The sequence below is a fragment of the Cebidichthys violaceus genome, unplaced genomic scaffold (genome assembly GCF_023349555.1).
Source record: "Cebidichthys violaceus isolate CVI_PGR_0920_01 unplaced genomic scaffold, fCebVio1.0.p SCAF_1, whole genome shotgun sequence".
Lineage (NCBI taxonomy): Eukaryota > Metazoa > Chordata > Actinopteri > Perciformes > Stichaeidae > Cebidichthys > Cebidichthys violaceus.
The window spans coordinates 18,060,735-18,081,711 of NW_027176262.1; the positions used below are offsets into that span (position 1 = coordinate 18,060,735).

Sequence of the window (20,977 nt, forward strand, 5' to 3'; positions counted from 1 at the left end):
TGTTTGTTTGCTTCTGTGTATTCACAGTCAGGGGGAAATGGGGCTGGTTTGCCTACCGGCTAAAAGGTTAGGCTTGTGACCAGGAGGTTTCTCTAGTTTACACAAAATAGTATTTGTTTGAACTTCTCCTCTTCTTCATCATTAATTGGATAACTTAATTGATGTGTCGTACTATTTCATCACGACTGTTTCCCCAAACCTTTGACAGGAGGCGCCTCCTATATGCATGTTTCAGTGGCAGCATTGAAGTCTGAGTAATCCTGAAAAAAAAAATTGACGACAGCATTGTGATGAATTTGAAATGCCCGTGACTCTTCACACATGAGTCTGACATCTAATTGTTGCACAAGTCATCCTTATGCAAAGTCTGAAAACTCCTGGACGGGATTGAGGTACTGTCCAAAAATCTGCATGTTTTCATATCACGTGCATGTTTTGATGCAACAAATTCAAGTGTCGCACTGCATTTTCACATTCATCACATGAAAGACTCAGATTTTGGTCTACAAAAACGCCATGTCTATTTTAATACAATGCCCATATATATATATATATATATATATTCTTCTGAATGTCATCAGGAAGCAGCCAGCCATCACACAGTATCATTTTATTACATCGGTTACCAAGGCGACAACTCCTCCTTCCTTGTTTGAACAGATCAGAAAATATTCATCTTGTTCTTTTTCAGCAATTTGTAGTTTGTACAAATGGCACACACACACACACACACACACACACACACACACACACACACACACACACACACACACACACACACACACACTCACACTCACACACGATTGTTTCTGAATAATCATGAAGTGAAATATACAACAGACCGAAATAAACCTTCTGAGTTGACAATATGTGATAGTATGTCTAAATTAAAATTGTACAGTGCATCATTGACACGGTCATATTGTGAACAATATTCTCATAAAAAAAAAACATTGTTTCGATTGGCAGCTAGATTCAAGTTATGTCTGTGAAGTGGACTCAACTGTGTGTGTACTGAAAGAAGGAAGCCGGACAGAAAGACGAAGGAAAAAATAGAAACATCACGTGCCGAAATTTAGAGTTTGAGTCCACTTCAACGTGTCTGAGAAACAAGAGGAGACGTTTCCTCCTGAACCTGTCTGCTTCACTCCTCGTAAACATTGGCACTTTCATCGGTGTTCCTGTTGGCACTAACTGGAAGACTAACTTGTTTCATTTTTTTAGGACTCATTTCCGTCATTGGCTATTCTGTGGCAAATACACAATGAAAGCACATGCTCGCTCTGCAAAATGTAAAAGGAAAAGAATGTAAGACTCATCCCACACTGATCCATCTTCAGCATTCTGCAAGTAAAAACAATACTCTCCAGGATCACATGATCCGTGTTCCTTTTATCATTCAAAAACAAGAAGGGAGGTGAAATGAGCTTTGACCTGCAGCTGACATTATTTGTAGAGAGATGACGGCGTCAGTACAGCAGGTTTCTGTTGTCGGGAGTTGAGATGTTACAACGTGTTTGAATAAAGATTTCCTGCAGTTATGAGCCACTGTGTTAATAGAGTGTAAACAAAAAAACATTTTTTTTTCTCAGACAAAACCAAAACATAATTTCTAGGAGGCTGGCAGAAGATTTGTGTATAACTGAAAATGTGGTTTTCCCAGAAAGCCCCGATATATCAGACTTGGCACTTAATGATACAGAATAGCTCAAAGAAGGCAGAGCTGCTCCAGAAGAAGAAATCTCATTGAGTAGAGTTAGACAACTGTTTGGTGGAGCCAAAGACAAAATTCATATTCTGAATAAGAAACATATTTTGCAAAAGAAAAGAGAAGGAGAAGCAGGGATGAAATGTTTGCCTATACAATACAGATAAGCTAGTTAGCAAACCATGCTCACCAGCCAATATTCTGAATGTAAGACATTTTATTTTTATTTGTAATCATTCATTCCTTCCAAGTCAATGTTTTAGTTTGGCTCAACCCATTGAGATTTAATCCGACTGTAAAGCAAGAAGTCTCTGTGTGTCTGTGAGTCCTTTGCATATCTCGAGAACCCCTTATCTGATCTACTTCACACTTGATGGTGGGGTTTTTGATGGAGTCCCCACAGAGTGCTTTGTTGACCTTGGTGCAAATTGGACACCAGGATCTTTAAAATATAAAAAAAATTGAATAAATTAGCCTTGGTGCTCTGTAACAGCAGGGGGGAGGAGCTTCAGGGCTCTGCGGACATCGCCCATCGCTGACCGCAGGTCACTTATGCTGCAGGATGCTGGATATACTAACATTGCAACCATGCTCTTCCTGACTTCCTCGCAGCACTTCCGGGATCTGGAGCCAAGGAATCAGCCCAATCTGAACTGGGACGCCGCCAATGGGCACTGCACTAGCTCAAACAATGAGACAACTTCTGCCAAAAAACAGCAGCTCTGACACAGAGAACATATATCTAATAAGGTACAATTTCAGATAATAAATGAACAGGAAGGACAAATTCCAGGTTGACATTATGATGTTCTTGACTCTTCCACGAGTACCTAATCTTTGACAACCTGCTGTTTTCAGGCTTGACAAGGAAAATGAAAATAGGAGGGTGGTGGTGGTGAACAAGGTGGCACATAATGGAAACACTCCACCAGAATACATCAACAGGAGCTGGAGGAGACAACTTCTGAAACACAACCGTAGCTCTGTTTTCATCCAGGTTGTGTCTACTCACCGGCTCAGGTTTAAATAACCAGGGAGAGTGCAAAGAGTCAAACGCTCAGTCATCATTTGACTAGCAGATAGTACACATGTTGTCAATCCACAGTCTTTAGAAACTTGTTGGTCCGTGCCGCCATGACGGGGTTAAAACCCTGCAGTTCTTCAGGCAAACGTGGATGAATCACAGTCCAACCAGAGCTGAGCCCGCACAGTTACTCCGTGACGTTTCTGTTGTAGTCGTAGGACAGCCGTCGCTTAGCGGCAGCGTTCTGAGTGTGCCGATTGGCCGAGGGGAGGCCGGGGGAGAGGCGGCGATTGGCTGTCCAGGGTGCAGGTTTGCTTTCCTGCACAGATAAGAACACAACGATGCAGATGTGACATTAGATGAACTGAACACCTGCTAAAATCAGCAACACAACTCAGTGGTTTACTCGATAAAGTGATGAGTTCATTAATCAAATTGTTAGTCAACAGAAAATGTTTTTGTACCACAAATATGCTTTAAAAAGTATTTTGAGTTCTCCGGTTCTATGTCAGGATTTGATTGAACTGAAGTTCAAGTGGCCTTCACGTAACTTAAAAACGCCAAACATGGTGGCGCGACATGGAGGACTCTGTGACGACCTGCTCCTTATGTAGATATGAAGCGCTCATTCTAAGTTAACGAAAAACACATCAATTCTTAGTTTCAGGTAATTATTCACTGAAGAAAACATACTTATGAATATTATATTCCATTTCTACTGATAGATCCCCTGACATCCAACACAGGGGGCCTCTAATTTCAAACTAGGAGTAGAACATTTATTTAATTGACAACATATATCATTGTATATATTTACAGTAAGACATTTAATCACTAGTAAATCATATTAAATTAAAATGAAAAATCATGGTGTAATTTCACAAATAAAACCATTTCTCTGTCAAGCTCTAGTGGGCTCTGTTGTAATCCACTTGTACAATATTCCATGTTTATTATTATTATTATAAAGTTGACAAAATCCAAACCATAACTAACTGTTTAACCAACACACAAAACACGAAAAACTCAAGAAAAGACTAGATTTATAGATAAAACAATAAAATACATTTGGCAGAAAACTGAAATAGATGTGGCATTCCCTACTCTGCCACGCCAAAGACAAGATTATGGATCAGTGAATCACACATCTGGTGCTCTGTATTTTCCTCACATGGTTTGGGTCAACTGTGAGACCGGCCTGACTGGTGTACTCGTTAATCAGCCGCGGTGAAGTGTGAGGAGTGTTTTGCATGTAACAGCAGTCACCTCATTTGAATAGAGCTGCGGGTTTCGTCAGTTAAAAGGCACCATCAGGTCATTTTGCGATCTGTAAAGGCAGCCCTGACTAATTATATTTAGCAACCTTGAAGCCGAACAAATGGAAACTGAACTAAGCACTCTGTGCTAATTCCACTGCATGAAATGTGTATGCGTAGAAAGCATGTGTATGTGTGTGTGTGTGTGTGTGTGTGTGTGTAGAGATAGAGATATCATTTAAACCTTTTGGACCCTAGACCGATTTTTAGGCCCTCAGCTCGAAAATAGCATACCCATACGATAATGAGTGTAGCGTTGCAACTGTAAGGGCTATTTTAATACTTTTGGTAATAAAATAACCCTAACACTTGTGAGATGTGTTGATATGTGTAAATATCAGTATATATGTTACTGGGAGTAGATTAAGATGGCACACAGCACAAATTGAAAATTCAAATTTTCGAATGGAAAAAAAAGCAATTTCAGGATATTTCTTTATTAGAAATCATGTAGCTACAAGCTTTCCAGCTCTCCCAGATCATATAACTATATGTTGAGGGTCTCTAAACAAATTTTTACTTTGATAAAGTGAAGCTTTATCTAGTACATCTTGATCTAGTACGGAGAGGTCAAACAAGGTCAACCAAAATGTAACTTTGTTCCAGCTGTTTCATTGTAATTTTATATATTATATAATTATATATTTCACTTCTTTTATCACTAACAGCATTCAATCTATCCATATGCAGCAGTTTGGCATCATTTTGAGAGCCTGGATCCTATCTGAGACTGTTAATGTTTGTCATCCATGGGATTTTATCGTCTGAATTCCAGTTTTTTTATCCTCCAGGGCCTTACAGCCACAGTGAAGGGCCGATTTGACCCAATGAACGTTCCATAGACTCGTTACAGCCTGCTCTGTTGAAACAACCCAACGTGACTTTGAATGACAGAATCTGTTAGCCAATCATAAAATAAAAACTACCCGAGTGTCAAATTTCTCAAATCCGATTTGCTGAGACGTGCCCCTTCTGCTAGCAGGCACACGAGGCACACGACGGCAGCGCCAGCTTTGAATTCACACAGAGGGGGATGCGCTGAACAGATAGATAGTAAACATGAACAGATTCATTTCTTTTTTTTGCTGCAGAACATCTCAAAGTAGGGAGCTGGTTTATGATGTGATCGATTATTATGATTATGGCGCCGGTGGGGGCGCTCGGGCCAGATTGGTTTTAATGTAACATTCGATTTCTCACAGAATGCTGAACACTGAAGCACGTCAGCATGATGTGAACTCAAAATATGGCCACAATGCCATTCCCATGGTTTTAAATGATACTCACAGCGTACTGCGGCTCCAGGTGTAAAGTCCTCAGCAGCAGGTCACGAGACACGCCGTTCGCTCGCTTGTATCTCTGGCAAATCATTTTGTTCAAGTCGTGGAAACCGTCCAACAGTCTGCAGGGTCAAATGAGAACAACGCACAGGAAGCAATGGTTCAATGGATGTTGTCTCTTCATTTACAGAGAATGTTTTTAAAGCTGGATCACTGAAAAATGGTCAGTAAGCGAGGACATTGTTCAGGACTTTATTATAATACCTTATTTTATATACACTGGATTTTCTTGGAGAATATGGGATAATCAGAGCCTGTCTAGTGACCCCCCCCCCCCCCCGTACTTTGGGCCACCTTACTTTGGCCACACTTCATTTTCAAACTTGGCCTTCGTTTTAATCTCAACTACACACCAAGTCACAAGTTTTGTGACTGCGTCTTGCACAGTTGTGATGCTATGACAGTGACAAAACCTGTCCACAATCATATATATATATATATATATATATATATATATATATATATATATATATATATATATATATATATATATATATATATCCATGTCCTGTTTTCAGAGATGGAGTCTACAGTACCTCCACCTTGCAGTTCACCATTTTAACCACATGGTGGCCACAATTTGTTACATTTAAAAAAAAAAAAGTATTTCATTGCCACATAACTCCACACAACCACCTTGTTTCCAACATAAATACACATTTACAACAAAACATCAAATGATGTTTTTGTTTAAAATGTACTTCTTTCCAAAAAGCCTTGGTTCATCCTTGTACAACTCTGACTTAGATGAAACACAAATATGTATACAGTGCTGATGCACCTGCTGAAATGTTCAACACTTGCAGTGAGAAATTATTTATTATTTATTTTATTTATTCACGTTATTACGTGGACTAACGTCTTTTTGCGTCTGATACACAGGCATCACTTGCACACGTTGCATATTGATGATGCACATTATTATCATTAAATAACATTTAACAACTGCACTTGAATTAATAATGTTTTAATACAAAATTATAAAAGATTTTTGCATTACATGGACATTTGGTGGTTTAATAGATTAAAGGCCATAAAATTAAGAGACATGGAACTTTTTAAAAAACATAAATAATGCAATTATTACCTGAAAAGTATCCAAAAGTTATCAAAATTAAAGTACGGCAATATGATTATATGTATGCCTTTTTAAAAAACAGGCAAAGTTACTGTAGGTAATACACACTGAATATTGATAAGGATATATGTAGCAATGTTTTTATGCAGAAGCCTACGTCAGGTGATGAGGGATTAGGAAAATAGCATTATGACGCTAAAACATACCGACATGGCCCAACATTTGAATGTTCGGATTTGAATACATAATTAGCACCACTGGGAAGCTGCAGAATGATATGAAACCCTAAAAAAAACCTGTACTGATTCATTTCCTGTCAGATTTGCAGTAAATATGAGCTTCTGACAGGAAAGAATGCTCAACGTCATTTTCCTAAAGCTGATTACGAGCAGGTCATGTAGTTTATTTTTCTCTGTGGGCTCTGAAATATGGTAAGAGGAATGTGTCAATACAACCATTAAACGCTGCAGCAGATCAATAGATATACAGTGAATCAAAAATGATGATAACGGACATGCAGTGGGCTCGGTCGAGATGGTTCACCTACCCCTGGTCATGGCTGGCTCTGCCCCTGAGGAGCTGGGCCAGTGTAGGGACAGTATGGAGGTCACTTAAAGACGAACGAGGCAGCGAGGGGAAGGCTTCAGCGAAGACAGACTCCTACGGGGGAGACAAAGAGGCGTCATCAGTTCCTACAACACCAGAGAGCTTCGCAGCCCTCTTCAATTCAACAAATATGAGGTTCTTAAAGGCCTCTTCGTGGCACTATGAGCAGAAGTCATTAAAGCATATTTCCTTCACTGCAGCTTTCCGCTGAGCTTATTTTTCATCTGCATCTTTTTGCTGCGTTTAATGTCCACTGGGAGACTCTTCCTGCAGTTTTTTTTTTTTAACCATCTTTAGAAAAAAAATCACTGAGATCAAAAAAAAGAATTTCATATGTGAAAACCTAGCCACCCAACCCCGAGGGTATGTCAGGGCGAGCTGTGTTTCTATGGTGATGGTGCAGGAAACTGAAAAAAAGGGACAGCACGGCACATAATCACATCTGAAGAGGGAGGTTATATAGTTTTGGATGTATTTGTTTTACATTTTTGGATCCGATGGTACAGTCATACAAGCAGCTACTTAGCACCAAATACAAAGCACAGCTGAGGCCGACGGACGCTTCGATCAGAATCACACATGTCGAAGAAGTGGCCTCAAGTGGATGCCTGAATAAGCCTGAATAAATAATAATTAACTGATATAATTCATGACCAGTTTATTTTAGACACATCTGGGTTAACATACAGTGTAGCTGTCCTTTGGGGTACAACTGCCCCGATAAATACGGCCTGGATTTATAAACAGAAAATATATTTTGTTTACTGTGTGTTTATCGTTTTCACTGATTTACTCTGAGGGCCTCAGGGGCCTTGGGGGCAAGCAGCCAGCCTGTGTCAACACATTTAGCCCTCAGATGGAAGTCAAGTGAGGACATTGTTGTGTTGTCAGTGGCACAAAGATTTTAGAGCAACCTCAGTAACTCAACCTCAAAAACCTCCTGGTGGACCTAAAACCAGTTGTTGTTTGTGGGTCATATTTGCTGAGGGGACGAAGATATATTAAATACAGTGGAATGGCACAACTGATGTGTCTGACACGCTGGCCTGTTTACTAAAGCAATCTTAAAGCAATATTTTACTTTGGAACACTTTTTTTTTCAGCAATCTGTCTGCGACACTGGCTGCCCTGGGGATGTGTAGGTACCGCTGGCTCTCTTGGATTCTCTGTCTGTCTCTGTCATCAATAATTGCAAACTGTTTTTGTCTGACTCATCTTTTAGAAAATCTAGTACAGACTGAAAATTATCCTGAAGGCGGAAGTTTTTTATGAACACAAGGCCAGCAAAAGGCCAAAATTATTAGCAATTTGCCATATCGGTATTTTAAAGATTGAACCAAAGGTCGGCCCAGATCTGGGAAAGTGATAGGATTTAGAGATCAACGTTACTTTGAAAGAAGCACTGGGGATGTTGATGCTGAGTTCCGGCGACAAGATTACTACACTCGACAATGAAGGTCAGGTTTAGATGTCCCGTTTTAATTATAAAGAACAAGAGCTTCTCTAAAATCACCATTTTGCCTCAACATTCAACAGGAATCCACCACAGAGAGATACATATTCTTACAGTGATGGACCACTAAACAATGCAGTCAGATCAAATAACTAGTAATTAGATTATGGACAAAATGTATCAATATTGACATCATGGTATAGTTTAACACAATTGTCAATTGATTTTAGGGAAAAAATGTTTTAGATGCACTTGTGTATTTAAAATAACAGAGCACTGTGCTACTTCCATGTTGTGCTACATTCCAGCTAGTGTACTAACCTTAGACTTAAAATAAATTACTCTTCTACTCTTAGCTGCAGCCACAAAATTCAGGAAAGTTCAGCAGCATGACAGCTCCCCAAAAGTGAAGCCGAAACATGTTGATTGTCCCTGGTCGACACTTGATTTGATATGAAGCAGCGTTTTCTATTAGCAGGAGCATTTTAAACATCAATATTGCAGTCGATCATGTTCATTTAATCATTGGAAGCCAAAATCGTGATGGATAAATGTTTGATTAATTGTGCAGCCCTACTAGTCAATAGGGGGAATTTGAAGACTTTATGCCAAATATACACAGCCTTACTAAATGAGGGACATAGCAGAGAAAAATAAGGGACTGGAATGGAAAGCTGTGACTGAAGATTTGTAGACTGAGTGCACAGTTGCTTGGTTTATCAAAGTGTGCTAAATTGTGTTTACAGGTCTTCAATTTCACTTTCACTTGACTCTTGAGTCGGCATCGGTAGCTTGCTCCTCATTAGCCGCTACTAGGATAACACATAAATCCTCAATTGCCAGTCGAGTTGCATTATGTGTATAATAGGTGGGCAGGTTTTACTAAGCTAGAATAATGCATGGAATAAAAAAGATAATATCACAGGTTCTGCTGCATTGATTTTGATACATTTTTAAAGTGTCCATCGTGAGTCCAACTAGGGCCGGGCAATATGTGCACATTTTTCTATCACGATATAGGTCTTTTCAAATCTTGTTAATCATATATATCACAATATTACTTTTTTCTGCTAATTCAATAAATAAATAAATAGTCCATATGAATTAACCACATGGTTTGGGATACTCCTGTCTGAATGAAATACTTAACAAATGGGAAGTACTTAACATTTTCTCATTTAATTAAGCTTAAGATAAATTATCAGCTTTCCAAAGAAATTTGAGTGTCCTTGTTATGTATCACAATATTTGAATATATGTTTTCATCACAATATGATTCCATTGAAAGACAATGCTAGCATAAGTACAATGCTGCACACTATATCTGTATCTGTGCATAGTTTTCCACACTTTCACCATATAATCCATAGAGTACTCAAAAACTACATAAATAACTTTGCATGATACAGCAGTCAAAACCAGGCAGTCCCAGCCAGTAAAGGTTGGCCATAATGACACGATACTGATGATTCAAACGGACTAATCATAGAGTTTGTCAGTGAATTATCAGAGAAATGGATGCAATTGAACCAGAAAGAAGATATGAAGGTGAATTTCTACATAATGGTTTCATGGAAGATGTCTTGAAAAGGTTGAGAACACAAGTTCAAATTTACCAGATTCTGATTAGCCGAGAGGCTGTCTCTGCCCCCTTCCATGGCGCTGGTCGGCCACCACTGTCCCACCACATCTCGAGCTTCATCTGACGAATCCTGAGAAAAGGCTGTCCAGGTGTCGTCTGATTGGTGGAACGAGCTGTCCGTCCAGCCTGGTGTCCAGGGGGTGGACTCCCCGGCGATGGCATGGTTTCCAGGTGCTGTTTTTAGACACAAACACGGTTAATATTAGACTGTAGAGTCTCTGTTGTAGACGTCCCTGTACTGTTGTGGTGTGTTTCCATTCTACTTCGCCCTGATTCTGATGACCTGGATGGACGACCAACCAAACCTACATTGCATTGAAGGGGTTAGCTAGCAACAGATGGCTAACAATGGGCAACAAGTGGCATTTATAATCATAACTTTGTCCATGCCATTGAAGATGAGATTAATCATTAGAATGACCAAATAAAAGGGTAATTTAAGAAAATGACAAAAGACACCACGTAGTTTTAGTTTCACACAGAGCTATTGGGATATCTCATACCTCTACTACTATCCCAGCAAAATCGCAGTTACAATGTCCAGTCCCTGTAAAATTGTACCAACACATTTTGATAAATCTTATAGAAGAATATAATTACCTTTTCACAAGCCTAAGAAGAATGTAGTATAAAAGTCTCCACCAATACTTCAGAAGTTCTGTGTAGTTTCAGTCTGACGTTATTTTACATCTGAGAGATCCGTTCCACACAGGAACACAAGTTTGAAGTTGAACGTGGGATGTTATCGTAGGGAACGTAGCATCCCTCGAACCTGGGCTTTCTTTTTCAGCAGCAGTGCATGACGAGGTAATCGTTAACGTTAATCACTTTGTTGCGAGGAAACAAGTGTGTCAATATTTGTGTCTCTTTGTGTCATCTGTGCCTGCTGCCTTCACGCCATCTTACCCTCCATTGCTCAGATATTGCATGATTTATCTATGTGACACTTTAGTCGCCTTTGTGAGACTTTCTCTTCCACCCATTGCCCCATAACCTCAGGCTAACAGGAGCCTAGAGTCCCAGGTCCTGTTTTCTGCCTTCTCCCTCCCTTAACTCAACTCTGAATGATTAATACCATGTAGCAAGAATGAGGGATTGGTTAGGAATTCAGGTCAGGACAGACTAGAGTCTAATTTCCATGGCAGGGCCAAGTGCTTACCAGGGCAAGAAACAACTCTCCATGTTTATCACAAGATTAGATTGGTCAACTCATTTTATGTTTCATGCATTTAAATAATGTTCTAGTTCCATAGTCAGTAACCTACTGAAGGCTCAGTACTTTACTCATGGGCTATACCTGTAGTTCTACATGGTTGCAAAACATTCTCATTCCCAACTCATCAAATACTACAACTTGGTGAGCGGCCCTATGAGTCAAACTATGACGCTCTAGGTATGCCTCCAACATCAGTTTTGAATGTGTCAGGGACAGCGTGTCAGCTTCCGCTTGTTACTTGTTACATGCATACGGTCTCTTTTCAAAGACTTTCAATGTAGGTTTAGTTTTTACGTTTTTTTGGTTAGGTTGAGGCAACAAATGCATTTGGGAAGGCTTAGGAAAAGATTGTGGTTTGGGTTAAAATAAGAACACTAGTAAGAAAAAAAAAGACAACGTTGACTTGGTTTCACATAAGACACAAACAGCGGATGTCATGGCCCAACCAGTCTGGGCCATGACAGACTGGTTGGGCCAGTCTGTCACCCTAAAGAACGACTCCAACATCTTTTAGATAAATGTTCCCCTTGTGCCCGTGCCCCCCCTGACCTCCACCAGGACGCCACGTTCCCACCCAAACCTAACCTTCTCCCAAAGCGGACTTTTACGCTCTTCATGCTTCGTCAGTTGCTCTAATGACGAGGATGGATTTGCATGAGTGGGTTAGTTGAAAGCCAGGTGTGTCTCATACTAATGTTAAAGGATGCCTCAGTGCATCAGTAATTAGACACCGAGAGTCACTGACCACGGGTCGGTATCTGACGGGTTGGGAGTGAGAATGGGTTGGTTCAGGCACTTCACTGCACATCACATATATTTTACTTTACAGATAAACATTTTGCAAACTGTGCTCTTGTGGTTTTTTTTAGATGTATTTTTTAGCTTCTTTTTCTCTCTCGCTCTCATTTCTGTATGGTATGGCAGACTTTTAAAAATTTTTTGAATGTGTAATCCATCACAATGAATATCAAGTCTGCCTTAAGCAACATTGGTGTTTAATTAGTGTTAAATGAGCACTTAAACTACACTTAAACTGCCATGCCACAGTACTGTAACTTTCAATACAAATGCAGACTTGATTTTTACAGTGACGAAAGGAAGTTTTAAAAGTCTGACAATTGACCCTTTGAAAAGCCCGCCCCTCACTGTCAGAGCTACCAATGGAGCCCACATTGTCACTAACTGCTAAGCCATGACTAGCTCCAAATCCACAAAATCAACCTGAAACTGAAGAAAATCTGAAAAGACTGCATCAGAGTCTATGGAGCAGGGCCGTTTTTTTGTCGTACCCTGGTCGATGCTGCGCTATGATTGGCCAGTCTGCGTTCAAGGGGCGGGACTTAGCAATAGGTCAATTGGTATTTATTTAATTAAATTTGTTGATGTATTTTAAAGTGATCATCAACACTGTATAAAGTGAGAGCAGTTGAAGAGTTGGTTCACCTAACACCAGACAGTTTTTATTGGAACTACTGTTGATATTGTGTTCTGTGGATTATCCAGAGGGATGTGATTATCTCCAAACCTAAACAAATGAAACCAAAAAATGATCTGCATGGCCACTAAAGGAGCAAAAATACATCTGAGTTATTCTTGGGTGAAGTGACTCTTCAAAAGTAAGGGAGTAAAGGGTTGAAACAACACTGGAATGCTCCTTTAACCTTTCTTTCTGTCAATGTAGACAGTGTATTCTGCTAATCATTTTAAAGCAATATGTTAAAATAATCACAGAAATGTTTTTAGGTGGATAAACTGAACTAAACAATGAGTAAGCCCTGGCTTAGCCTTGTTTGGCCCCGCAGTGGAAACTGGGCTTAGGTAATTAGCTAAAGGGAGCATAATGTGGGAACATAAGGACTGATTAATACAGAAAAACAAAAAGGCACAAAGAGTCAAAGATGTCACACACCCAGCTGCATGTATGTTGACTACATAAGACACAATTCAATTTGTAAGCTTATTATTTTAGTCATTCAGTTGACATTTCTTGCTCAGAGCTCTGTGGACGATTCTGACATAATTTATTTACTTATTTATTAGTCCATTTATTATTTAGTAGTTTTGCTTTAAAAGGACTATACCAGTGTGTTTGTAAGTTTCAGCTCCTTCACAACAACATCCATTTCTATATTTTCTTTTTACTATATCTGCATTGTTAATTCACAAAGAAACATGTGGCTCTATATTTAATGATCATATAGGTTCATCTTATCAGTTGTATTTGTCTCAACCTTGTTTCTAGGAAATCATGTTTTGTTTATCATTTCGCCAATGGCGAATGGATCTAAATACACCAATACCCATGAGCCATGGCTGCCATTGCTACGGAGAAGAAGCCAGGCTAATATCTAAATCAGAGCTGCAGCAAGCGCTTGGTCTTTGAATTTGTGAACAAAATACGGCACAATTATTGCTGAACTGTGTTACAGTTTTCGCAACACCCTAATCTTTAGCTTTCAACACACACGTAACAGAATTTTAAGCTGGCTGAAATGCACCTTGGGAGTGGTAGTTAACTTCTTATGTTATCTCTAACGAACAAATATCTTTTGTTGATTTAATTAAGCAGGAGAGTTACGTGCTCCAACTGTGAGTCACATAACATTGTCAATGGGAAAAATGAATGACAAATTTACATCCAGAACCAGAAGCTTCCAAAATAACTCTTCAGAGTCAGCAGTACTGTTTTTGCCAGTGTTACATCATTAATGCATGCAAAGCAGTTTAAGTTTGGATCGGATTAAAACCTAACCTAACCTCATAATGATACTGTGGCTGCTAATTCATACTTTAACAAGAAGAAAATACATTCACATTTCTAACACACAGCATAGTTACACAGCAGAATGATTAACTGTGACATATAGAGTCCATGTGATTTGGTATGGCCCTTTAAAACTGTGTGTGTGTGTGCGTGTGTGTGTGTGCGTGTGTGTGTGTGTGTGTGTGTGTGTGTGTGTGTGTGTGTGTGCATTCCTGAAATGGCACAAAAGATTAAAAATGGACTAATACTCTTAGCCAGTTTGAAAGTGCTGTCTCTAAATCTGTATGTTTCTGACATCTTTAAAAGACTCTGCTTTACTTCTGAAGCCTTTTAATGTCAGCGTTGTTGCCTTTAAGATCCTCTGTCCCATGTCTATGTCAAACCAGAAAGGCAGAGTTACTAAAGCTCCCAGAGGGGCGAGAGAGATACTAAAAGGGAAAGGGAGAGAGGGGAAGGCCAGCCAGAAGACATAGAAAGAGACTAACTAACTAACAACAATTGTGAGACTCACCAACACTTTCTCTGCTCCCACAAGGCACTGAGGCAGACATGGTGTATCCCTCGCTCCAGGCCGGCTCTCCCTCCGCCTGCATAAATACTCCAAACTCATCTTCCTCCTTCTCCTCCTCCTCGTTCCTTCCCTCCTCAGTGGCCACGGTGGAGCCCCTCTCCTCCTCGCTCTGCTCCTCCAGTTGTCTCCCAAACCTCCCGTTCCCTTCCTGGCCTCCCTTTCTGTCTCCTGCAGGCACTCCGAACCCTTCCTTCTCCTCCTCCTCTTCCTCGACCGCCTCCAGGCAGGGCAGACCGGTTGCCATGGATCCCAGGGGGGGCGAAGAGGGGGCAGGATTAGCCAGGGAGGGTGCAAGAATGGTGGAGGGATCAGCACAGGCAACATTAATGACGTTAGCGCTTGCCTTTCCATTTGCTTCAACATGGGTGATGCTTGTTTGTCCACAAGTGTCTCCAACCTCTTTCTTCCTTCCCCTACATTCATCTACAAACTCCACTGACCTCCAGCTGTCTTTTAGTGCAACGTTTCTCATTTGTTCTTCATCATAATTGTCCCGTATGGTACTGTCATTTATGTCATCTGCAGTGAGTCGTTCTATGTCGTCATCGCCTTTACCACCACCATTGTCCAGCTTGTTGCAAGTGCCCTCCCTCCTCCAAATCGCCCCAGCTTCATTCCCTTCCTCAGGATTTACTCTCTCCTCTGTATTCTCTTCCTGTGACTCCTCTTCTCTATTTTCCCATGACAGCTCATTCCTCCGCTCTGCTCCGTTAAGCTCAGTTGTACTATAGTTGCAACCGTTTCCTGTCACGATCCTCGCGTCTTTCTCAAAGATGGAAGGATCTCCGTGTCTGAGAGGCGAAGATGAAGCTTCTCTCTCCTCTGGCTGACTGTGGTTAACCACATTTTGAAAGAAAGACTGGGCTTTTCTGCTTGTGCTCTCGTTCACAGTGTTGTTCTCGTCAGCCAAATGATTTGGTTCTTGTTGCTCAAATCTGCTTAGAACCAGTTCTTCTTTATCTGCAATCCCTGGGTCTGCTACCCCTTGTTGACAGCCCTCGAGATGATCTTCTCTGCTGTTCTCTTGCTCTCTCTGAACACCACAAATCACAGGGTCTGTATCTACAGGAGCGGAGGGTTCAGGGGCGACTGCAGTACTGATGGAGGCAGGGCAGGCGGAGACAGAGATGTCCTCATACCGGACGGATACAACCAAGAATTCAGCAGGAGTTTGATTGATACTCCCTTCCTCATCTTCAAGATCAACGCTCTCCAACTCTTTCACTGATTTTTGGTCTGCCTCCACATGATAGGGAAATGACATAAAGTCATCAGTCACCTGTCTAGAGTGGCTATTAATCAAATCATTATTTCCAGTATGCATTTTCATAACCTCAGAGTTTGTATCCTGCTCGCTCTCTGAATAATCGTCTTCGCCTTGAGAGGTTTGTGTCCTTGGCTCCTCGTTGCTCTCGACTTCTCTAATCTCTTTAACATCACAGCTGCTGTGAGATTCTGGGTGAAAGTTTTTAGCTTGTAGGTCAGGGTTTGGTACAGCCAAAAATGAGTTGGATGACTCTAACCTGCAGATGGCTCCCTTCTCCTTCTCCTCCTCCTCCTCCTCCTCCTCCTCCTCCTCATTCTTTTGCTTCTCCTTCCTCATTCCTTTCGCCTCATTGTTCAGCCTGTTTGAGGAGCCTCTTCTTGGACTTTCCCCTCCATCGCGTTCATCCTGGCTTTCCCTCCTCTGTGCTCTCTTTCCACACTGAGTACAAGTTTCGGGAGCAGCACTGTGGCAGCATCTAGGACTTCTGCACACTTCCTCTTTCTCCCGTCCGGGAGACTGTTTACCGGCCAGGCCCCCTTTGTCTTGCTCTTCCTGTCTTTCTTCCAGATTGATTTCTCCAGCAGGATCCGCCCTGCTACTCTCCTGCCTCTCTCTGTTCGAGTCGGTTTTCTCCCGGGCTGCTGCATTACCAGACTTCCTCCATCTCCGGCCGGATCGCACCCTAACCCGGTTTACTCCGGTATGTGCCGGCAGAGTTGGCCCATTGTCTCTCCTCCCGGCTGGGATGTCTCTGCCTCCTCCGCCTGTCTTCCCTCTTAGCCATCCCCCAACCACGCTGGAGGCTGCACCGGTAGTCACACCAGAACTGGGCTTAGCCGTGGAGTACAAACAGCTCCCTTTCTCAGTCCGGAGGAAGAGGCATTGGGTCTGTGTCTTCCCGCTGCCCTCTGAGGTCTTCAGAGTGGCAACTGTTACCAAAGATCCGATCCCAACCTGCCTGGCATCCAGCCCCAAAGGAAGGCCGTACCCCATGCGACCCCACTCCCCGCTCAGGTACACATCTGCAGGCCTGGGGCAGGAAGTTGAACCCCCACGGCCTGCAGGAGGAGCTGTGGGGGCTTGTCCTCCACCCAGCAGACCACCAGCCTTCCGGCGGTTCTTGGAGCACAGGGCCCAGGCTCGGAGGCCCCGGATCAGTGGCAGGTCTCCCAGGCCCAGCTCCATGCGGCTGGGGAAGGGCAAAGAGGCTCGGGAGCACTTCTGGAGCATCTCCCTGGTGGAGCCTGACACATTCAGGCAGGGGTAGTTGTTGTTGTTATTCTGCTGGAGCATGCTGCTCGTTGTTGGCCTCATCTATGTTTTATCGGTTAGTCCTCGCTTATGCTTTATTAAAATTCAGCCTGTCGGCTCAAGTTGAGTTCTCATTTGTGAAAGAGAACACTGGCACTATCAAGAGTCTATTCTTGATCCAGAGAGTGACAGCTCAAAGGTACAAATATCATAGTTTAGAAAAAATACATGAAGCATTTTGAAATAGCTGAAATACTCTTGAGAATTTCTTACTGAGTCATTTACTTGACAACGAAAGAGAAAGCTGACTCTCTCGCTAATCGCTTAACAGCTTATTCTGACATCTGAGTTTTGGGACAATAAAAAAGGAAAAATAGAACAAGTTGTTTTCCTGACAGCAAGATGGAGCTGTGCTTCTGTTTTTCCTTAAACGCTCCTTAACTTTGAGAGTCTTCTGGCGAAGAAAAAAACCTGCCCAGGTCAGACATCCAGCTGTCAGCACTGATGACAGAGAGGATAATGAAAAGTTTGTTTTCTCCCAGATTGATGCTCAGTGAAAACTGCCTTCAGAGCTTCAGCGCCCTCCCTGTTGGCTGGTCTCAACTGTCATAAAACAACCTGCAGGGAAATGGGACAAAACAAGGAAATTAAAGACACATAGATGAAATAATGTGACGTGTGCTTTACTTTTCTGATTAATATAAAAGCAATTAAAGCAGATTCAAGGTAATTAACATGTACATGAAAACATAAATGAAAAACGTTTCATTTGTCATACTTAATTAATTCCACACAGAGAAGTGATAGTGATTCACTTTGGGGAGGATAACTGGATTACAGCTATCATGTCCGTGGGGGTGTGAGTCTGTCAAAGGTCATACATCTGAATCTGATTGGCTTCATTACAAACTATACTGGTACACAATCAAGCACTATTCTTTTTATTAAAAAATGTGCATTCACATCATGTCCATCGTGGTGCCAATTAGATCAGTTGTTGCATCAGCCGCACATAATCATCACATAACCTAAAAATGAAACCCAGGTGTCCATAAATCCATAAATCCACAGCTCATGCCTAAACAGTTTAAATAATTCATTTTTATAAAATTGTTTGTACCATGCATATCATAATAGCCTCGACAGGCTGGGTTCCACTGGGATGAAGATGAACCACGTCAAAACCACACACACCGTACCTGGAAAATCCGTATCTCCAGCCAACGTGTCCGGAAAGAAAGAGATGCCTGAGGAAAGGTTTGATTGTTTCTCACCTCCCTCGATGCCTCGGTGTTTCTGGTCAAGGCTTTGAATGAAGAGTCCTTTACTTAATGTGTCCCTGCTTCCTTGTTGTTTACAGACAGATCCTATTCAACCCCTCCTCGGGCTGTGGAGCATCCTTTAGTGGGATCAGCGCCGCCACATCCATCCAGTCGGCCTGCACCACTGGCGCTTCAACACTACAAATGAGTCAAACATGCATCCGCTTCTGCCCCATCGTCTAAATTAGAGCCGAGCACCACAGCGAAATCCTATTTCGGTCTATGCCCCCCCTCCCCACTCGTTCGGCCATTGCGCATCATCTCATCCTCCGCGGCTGGGCATAGTGCGTCGCCGCATCTTACCGCAGTAGCCTCCGGTGCGCTCAGCGAGCAGGATGACGGAGAGCTAATTTGACTTGCAGCCCACTCATCGGTAGGAGAGGTGATTCGTGCCGCACAGAGGCAGGGTTGACTTGAGCAGAGCGGAAGTGTATGCGGGGTTATTGATGCCACAGGGGAGAAATTAAGAAGCAAAACTCAAATGCAGGAATTAATCTGTACAGCCCCAGTTTGCTTACATATTTACGTTTCTGTCGGAGAGCTTCCTCTGAAAAATATATTGGCCGACTCAGCTATATTTGGCAATATTCTGACTGAAAAGATAATGTGTCTTTCACACGATTAAAAATAATTTTAAAACCTGTTTCCCAACAACAGTTTCTTAATCCAAACAGTGCAGATGAGTATTAGAGCCAGGCATGAGAGGAAAAATGAGACGATTCTTTTGTTTTTATTATTTTTCATTTTGAGAATAAAGTCAAAATTTGGAGAATAGCTTTGAAATGTCAGCTCATGCCACTAGTTTGGTTTATTCTCAAAAGTTCAACATTTATTCTCAACATTTCAACTTTATTCCTCTGATTTGTTTTCATATGCCTGGCACTACAACTGAAAGTGCAACCTTCGTCTTCACATTTCGACTTTATTCTAAAAATGCAAAATAACTCAAATCTGCCTCTTCTCATTTTTCTCCTTAAGGCCTATTGCAAGGTAATTATTATTCAGCAAAACAAATGCTGGAGGAGGGGCCCACTTTGAATGTTGTGCATAATCTGCCTTTAAGGGATACGAGATGATGAGACAGGCCTACTGAAAAGATGAAACAAGACATAAGTCATCTTATGCTCCTTAAAGTCTGCTCCTGTGAGATATAAAATAGTAAAAAAAACGTAGCTGGTGACGCTGCAGTCGCATGCATCCCTCCTCTCTATGGCATTGTTCGCTCCTCATATAATCCCCTCACATACACTCACCCTTGCAGCCTACGTCGCACAGCATCATCACAGCAGTAGATAAGTAGATTGAGAACACACATCCACAGACAAAAACACACGCACACACAATGGGAAGACGTCATGCACCGGGGTGCATAGTTTATCACTTTCTCTTCCAAAGTCCCTCATCTCCGAGGACTTATTTCAAAAAGACTGGTATATGTGCTTTTGTGTCTCTAATCCGCTTCAGAAAACTGATTTAGCCTTCTATTTTCTTTGTGACGGATTTAATTTAAATGTGAGAATAAATGCTGTGCTGTGGCTATTCTCATGCAGTTAACAGTACAGTGAAGTATTTTCTATATGATTTTTACAGGTGAGAATGTTTATGTGTGCTTCTGTGTTTTCACATTTTATTATTGGGTGACGTGCAGCGCTGTCTACCTCTGTGTTTTTTTTTATTCCACCATTGGAGGGCACCAACATCAACACATTTTAGAAATGCTAAACCCACTGACTTTTAAAAAAAATTCTATTGCCACCATGTGACAAGTAATTGAGCTAATATTCAATGAAATTAAATATATGTTATATAGCCCAAAATCACAAATTTGCCTCAGAGGGCTTTACAATCTGTACACATGCGACATCCTCTGACCCAGGACCCTCACATCGGTACAGTAAAAACTCCCTCTGTACCTGGGGGGGGGGGGGGGGGGGGGGGGGGGGATCCTTAGGGTGAGCAACAGAGGAGGGATCCCTCTATCAGGCTGGACAGAAGTGCTATAGATGTCATGTGTACAGGGTGAGCAACATAACAGAGTTACAACACATTCAATGCATATGACAGAAATTGTTCATATAATGACAGTAGTAAATGTAATAATGATGGATTTAGATGTGTGTTGAAGCTGTTAATAGCATTTTGACCTTTCGAAATAATAATTACAACGAGCAGTTATTATGATTTGTGTAATATATTAGCCTGAAATGCGTTTTCTTTAATTTAGCTACATTTTCACGCTGGAGTTGTGTCTCTTTCTGCCACTGAAATTTCATCTAATTCATCTTTGATTTGCGTGGTGGACATGAGGATGTTGTTTACCACATAAAATGTAAGTTACAAAGTCAAAATTATGAACCAGTAAGTGAACATTTGTATTTGCTATCTTTTAATGTTTGCTCACCAAGTCAAAAGTTTGAGT

At 41.5% G+C, this 20,977-nt stretch overlaps 1 protein-coding gene across 2 annotated transcripts; it reads right to left on the reverse strand.

Moving 5' to 3' along the window:
- Window positions 1–716: 716 nt before the first annotated feature.
- si:ch211-14c7.2 (uncharacterized) lies at window positions 717–19,000 on the reverse strand. 2 transcript variants are annotated; one of them, XM_068713074.1, is made up of 6 exons: window positions 18,511–19,000; window positions 14,659–17,854; window positions 10,142–10,341; window positions 7,014–7,126; window positions 5,336–5,450; window positions 717–3,051 (listed from the first exon to the last, which is right to left on the reverse strand). In XM_068713074.1, the coding sequence occupies exons 2-6, from the start codon at window positions 17,297–17,299 to the stop codon at window positions 2,920–2,922; spliced, it is 3,201 nt and encodes a 1,066-aa protein (XP_068569175.1). In that variant the 5' UTR covers window positions 17,300–17,854; window positions 18,511–19,000; the 3' UTR covers window positions 717–2,919. The 2 variants fall into 2 exon arrangements, with proteins under 2 accessions (XP_068569175.1, XP_068569166.1); XM_068713065.1 differs by having other exon boundaries at window positions 18,436–19,000.
- Window positions 19,001–20,977: the final 1,977 nt, after the last annotated feature.

What these genes read in the sequence shown, in the direction of transcription:
- si:ch211-14c7.2 (XM_068713074.1), bottom strand. Translation starts at nt 17,299, where the DNA reads ATGAGGCCAACAACGAGCAGCATGCTCCAGCAGAATAACAACAACAAC. An exon ending in TGGGAGCAGAGAAAGTGTTG is followed by an intron (nt 10,342 to 14,658) that starts GTGAGTCTCACA and finishes GTCTAAAAACAG; the next exon opens with CACCTGGAAACCATGCCATC. An exon ending in AGAGCCAGCCATGACCAGGG is followed by an intron (nt 5,451 to 7,013) that starts GTAGGTGAACCA and finishes TTGACCCTGCAG; the next exon opens with ACTGTTGGACGGTTTCCACG.